We start from the raw sequence: 6253 nt of genomic DNA on the forward strand, positions 1-6253 counted from the left end.
AATTCATTCACCACTGGAATATCTTCAATCTTAGGTGTTTCATTACGGTTGTCTATTACATGAGCTAAGTAGGCTTGATATCCTTGACGTAACAATCGCTTGGCTTGAATTATGGTTAAGAACTTCTTAGCTTGTCTCTGACCTTGAAATACTATAGTTTGACCATCAGAGGTCCGCATACTCACTTTCTTATTCTTGCAATCTATGAAAGCATCACTAGCTGCTAGCCAATCCATTCCTAATATAACATCAAATTCTCTTAACTTGAAAGGTATCAAGTCAGCATAGAAATGACGTCCTCATATATTTATGACACATTGAGGACAAATCTTATCTACGGGGATACGATGTTGATCAGCAATTTTTATCATTAAAGGTTGCTCTAATGGTTGAGTCTTATTATTGACTTTACTCATAAAATCCATGGATATAAAAGATCTGGTAGCTCCCGAATCAATTAACACCTTAGCATTCATGGAATTTACTGAAAGCGTACCTGCAATCACATTGGAGTCCTGAATGGCATTTCTCATAGTCATATTAAAAGTCCTGGCCTTAGGTTGATTGACGGACGATGCTGCTGAGTTGGCTGGAAATACGCTTCTACAATCTCTCGCGTAGTGACCTGGTTTCCCACACTTGAAACAAATATTACTTGTCGGAGCCTTCATATTTGGGCATTCCGTAGCATAGTGCCCCTTTTTATGACATCTATAACATTCAATATTAGCTTTTCTGCATGGTCCTAGGTGTTTGCGTCCACAGACCTTACAATCTGGCAATGGTGGCCTCATTATGCGCTCCTGATTAGACACTTGTGGGAGATTACTTCGTATCACACTTCTTGCTTCTGGATTCCTGAACTGCTCACTCCTTCTAAACCCAAACTCTGTTTTTCTTCCACTCCTGTTATTAAAATTCCCCTGGTGTTGACCTCCTTCAGATGCTTCCATCTTTCTCTTCTTTCCTTCTTTCTCTTTTTGAGAAAAATCACTTTCTCCTTCAATAATCATTGCTTTTTGGACAACAGCTGTATAATCTTTCAACTCAAACATAGCTACTCGGCTTCTAATCCAAGTTGTTAGTCCCTGTTGAAATCGTTTTGCTCTTTTCCCCTCAGTATCAACATAGTCGGGAACAAACCTAGAAAGCTCTGTAAATTTTGCTTCATAATCCGCTACACTCATATTTCCTTGTTTCAACTCTAAGAACTTAACTTCCATTTGATCTTGCATATAAGTAGGAAAGTACTTTTCAAGAAATAACTCTGTAAATCTTTCCCAAGTAATTGTACATGTACCTTCTACTACTTTCCGAGACTCCCACCAGTAATTAGCTTCTCCTTTCAAAAAGTAACTCGCGAATCCTGTTTTCTGTTCATTCCCTATTCGAACCAATTCAAATGCCTTCTCAATCTCTTTCAACCAATTACTGGCCTCAATTGGATCCGCTGTTCCTTTGAACTCTGGAGGATGCACAGATTGAAACATTTTAAAGGTTACCACTGGCTCTATTGGCTGTTTAGGTTGCTGGGCCGCAAAAGCTGCAGCCTGCGTGCGCAGAAGTTCCATCATATGCTGTGCAGTAATGGGTTCTCCTGCTTCACTACTACCAGTATCAGCTCGAGTCGTTCCCTCAGAAGCCATACTTCTGATATATCAAAACAAACGACTTGTTTAATACAACATTCCAAATTTTGGGCAAGGACGTAAAATACCTTGTAAGCTAATTTACGATCACACAAAAATAATCCCCAATTATACTAGGAAAGCTAACCACATCAAAACTCTAAAGGAACAATAAAGGAAAACAAATCTACTGCAAAAATACACTATTCAACAAACTACTGCCACAACCCATTCCTATCAAAGCTTCCTGCTAAAAAAAATCCATGATAATGGATAAGTTATATAAGCATCATACATGGAGCTAGAACTGCATATTGCTAAACATCTGTCAAGTCCAGTCCAATGAAACACAACTAGTAGTGACCTGCCCGCGATATACCCTAATAGCCTATAACTACCCTTATGCGAGGTTTCCATAACACACCCTGCTTATTAAACCTGTTACTACATATATTCTGCTTTCAAAAATATAACCTGTGGCTCTGATACCAACTGTGACAGCCCAAAAATCCAGGGTCAAGATCTGGTGTCACTAACCTTAAAAACATTTCAAAAACCTGGAATTTCAATGTTAAATAAAAGAAATAGAGTTGACCCCTAAAAATCCTGGATCGCACACAGGTTATAATACTGAAAACAGAACATTCTTACGAAATGTTATTACACACTTAATCTCCATAATTAGCTAAACTTTGATAAAAAGCACAACTTAAAACCAATTGTAACCTTTGACACGATATCTCAAAAGAAACTGCCCTACAGTTACTGATTACAATACATTTCAAAATATACTCCATATGGTTTCCCTAAAGTGGAACCTAGCTAGCTTTGCTCTCCTGGTCGAACTCTTACGCGCCGCCCTATGCTGATGTGTCGTCTTTTATCCTAGCTGAAAAGGGTTGGAAATAGTAGCAAGAGTGAGCACAACATTGCTCAGCAAGATATAATATGAGCAAAATAATTAAATATGCTTTGAACTGAAATTATAAGCTAGGGACACAATTCATACATATAGAACTGATTAATGATGTTCAGCGTTCATAAAAGAATAAATAAACTTAATTAAAATGAACAACAATCCTCAGGATCTATGTATCAACAAGGTTTATTAGAAGCCTTGTCTTTACCAAAACTCTTCTTTTTATTAACTTATATCCTTCTTTTCAACCCAGTTATTTAATTCCACTACTTTTCAACTAAATTCATAGACAAAACGGGTGATCAGCCGTATAAAGTCCTCCGTCCCGGGCACTGGATCTAAGTCCCACCGACGATGGATCGTTCCGGGCACTGGATCTAAGTCCCACCGGCAACGGATCATTCCGGGCACTGGATCTAAGTCCCACCGGTAACGACACTAGAGTATCCAATAGGCATCTAACTGGCCTTCCGGCTGGACTATCTACTAGTCTCTTACGCCAACCTTTTATTTTTAATTCCGTAATACTTTGAAACTCAACTATCACTGAATACCTGTCTAAAGTTTAAACTTTGTAATACAGCTCATGAATTAACAAGCTATCCTGGCTATAAACACAATATAGTTTTATTGCCAAAGTTCAAGGTATATGTAGATGACAGGAGATCAAGCTCATCTCATGATGCCAAAGCAGGCTCCCTATAAGTCAACAATAATGCCAAGCTGTGAAAGAGCTAAATTATACTTCCAAGAATTTGACTAAAAGATAATCAGAATATATTTCTTAAGATGCTGTCAACTGTAGATCATCAATTTGTTTTAATCACAAGAAAGGATAAAACACTTGCCGTTTTTCACTGTTAATATAGAATAAGACTACTTGCAATAGTTACAAGCCAAGAATAGAATACTTGCCTGATATATAGCAAAATCTTGAAATGGTTAGACTTTACACCTTATCTAACTGCGCACACTTGCCCTTATCCTTTGCTTCAGAACCTATATAAAAGACAGTAATTCAGTTGACGAATAATCTAAGTCGTCTTCTAAATTACTAACCAAATCTACTTGCTACCCTTCGTAGTTGCAAACAAATAAATATATTATTTGCAAGTAACAAATAATAATGGTATATACACATTGTGTCAGATAAGCAGGTATTCACTTTAATCACAAGTCATTAATAATATTTACTATCTTAAGATCTTCTGAGTCAAATAATTTGTAACACAGAGAATCTAACCCAATCTCAATAGAAATCACTATTGATTATATATTTAAGACAACTCTAATTGTCAAGAATAATTAGTTTCAATTAACATGTAATTCCCAATACAATCTAGTATTTAACTAGAACAGTTACTCGATAGTGAAATCTAGATGCGGTCACCCAACATAATTAACATACATAATCCATATATAATTCACGTAGCACATATCAGATATTGATCATAAATCACTTTCAAATATAAGATTTAAATCACAATATTCACAAGTTATTGTATTTAATATGAATCCGAATCAAAGTATACTATCCTCTCACAATACTCCAGGGTTGTACCAAGATTCCACCTGCTCTCGGACCCATAAGTGTACATATATTATTACACCCCTTTTCTCTCCATCTTTCCTCTCCTTTTAATTAACCACACAATTTGAATACCCCTGTTTATACCTATTCATCTTTCTGTACCCACACAATGCAAACTTTATATTACCCCCACATACTCTTATTTCACCTCCTATTTTCTCAAACAACCCTTTCCCCCAACTGATTATAACTACTTCCCAGCTCATACCCATACCCATCTCCTGGCCTAAACTAAAGCTTCCTCCAACCACAACTTCACCCCCTTCCGCGTCACCATCACCATTCACAATCTTCACCGAACCCAATCTCAACACCTATGACCCATTACTATCATCACCAGCTCCGTTTTCAAACACGCCTCTGACTCCTTTATTCAGTCCTCTCTTCCGTACAACCTGTAATTATAGTCCATCTCCATCCATGTCCCTTGTCTCACTTCATCATCTACAAGATGGCTGGCTCCGTTCACTCAGCCTCTCCCTCTCGGCGCTGCCTGTGTCTAATCCCGAGCAAACACAGAGCCATCAAAAACTGCTACGCTATTCATTCCGTTTCCACCAGAAAACAACTCTCACACCTCACTGTAATAGCCTACTTCCGACGTCACCTCTTTCAGACTCCAAACCCAGCGACTTCAAACAGCCAACCCCGTGCAACGACGGTCGGCAACAACACACAAGGTATACACAAGCAGGAGACATCACAAGTATGCACAAACAGTAATACATATAATTACTAGTGAATTAAAAAGTAACAAACTCAATTACCCTTAATTGATAAACCCTAATACCACCGCCTTACCTTCTCTCGAGAACACTGCAGGATGTATGTATTATTGTTCTTACTGTGTAAAAAGGTTAAAGAAATCAGTTTATATTAACAGAACTTAAGGCCTCGATTACTACAACAAAAGCTATTTAAGCTTCAAAAATCATTTCAGGGGCTCGAAAATATTCTCAAAACTAAAATAAACCTTATCTAATTTACGTAAAATTCTAGATCGCTTATAAAAATAAAAAGGAGCCTTCTTATTTTTTTTTTAAAAAAAGAAAACAATAAATCAATTTTTTTTATAAATAAATGCTTGAATAATCGTGTTAATCACAAAATTAAAAGAGTCATCATGTAATTGCACAAACTTTATTTATTTTTATTAAATAGAAAAAAAATTCCCGAGTATTACAAGAACCCCTCCTACAAATACAAACCTACTGTTAGTAAGTTTCAAAAGGGAGGTTATTCATCTTCTACATGAAAAGGAGGATACAAGACTGGGATGGTGGACAAAAGCAAGTTGAAATGTTTCAATCGTGGTGAACCGGGACACTTTGCAACAGAGTGCAAACAGCCCAAGGTTCAAGGAAAAAGAAAAGATTCCTATGACGAGCTGAAGCAGAAGTATGATGCATTAGTGAGAAAGCATCAGGGTACTTCTGGAGGACAAAGCTTCAAGAGCAAATCTCATCTAGCAGAAGGGAAAAGCTGGGATGATACAGACAGTGATGAAGAAGAGCAGATTGGGAATGTTCGAGTTGTTTGCGTGCTTGACAGTGGAGCGTCAATGCACATGACTGGCACAAGATCCCTGCTAGAAGACATAAGAGAAGCAACTGGACCTTCAGTCACTTTTGCTGACAATAGCAAAGGTCGTACTGAGGGATATGGCAAGTACAAAGTTGGAAGAATCATCATAGAGGATATTGCTATAGTTGAAGGACTTCAACATAATCTCCCGAGTGTCAATCAGTTCTGTGACAAGGGATACTATTTTCACTTTGAAAAGGATATATGTATCCTCAAACATATCAAGGATAAACGTCCTTCACTATGTGGCACAAGAAAAGACAACATATACGTAGCTGATTTGTCTGCATTCTCCCCTGTAATTATAAAAGTTTATATGTCTATCTGTAATATTCTAAATGTCTGCATACTCCCTGTATTATTCTCTAAGCATTTAGATAATTATTTGTTTTTATTTTGTATTTTTCAAGATTAATTAAGCATAATATTTGAATTTAAGTTAATTCATTTTTATGAATTAAAGTTAAGTTCATAAGTATTTATATTTAGTTAAAGTTGAATTTTACAAAATATATGTGTTATATGTAATAT

The 6253-nt window shown here is 36.7% G+C and overlaps 1 protein-coding gene across 1 annotated transcript; it reads right to left on the minus strand.

Annotated features, from left to right (window-relative positions):
* Positions 1-299: 299 nt before the first annotated feature.
* LOC108203517 (uncharacterized) lies at positions 300-1646 on the minus strand. The gene has a single exon (XM_017372491.1). It carries the CDS (start codon positions 1644-1646, stop codon positions 300-302), a length of 1347 nt encoding a protein of 448 aa, XP_017227980.1.
* Positions 1647-6253: the final 4607 nt, after the last annotated feature.

Source organism: Daucus carota, chromosome 2 (genome assembly GCF_001625215.2).
Source record: "Daucus carota subsp. sativus chromosome 2, DH1 v3.0, whole genome shotgun sequence".
NCBI lineage: Eukaryota > Viridiplantae > Streptophyta > Magnoliopsida > Apiales > Apiaceae > Daucus > Daucus carota.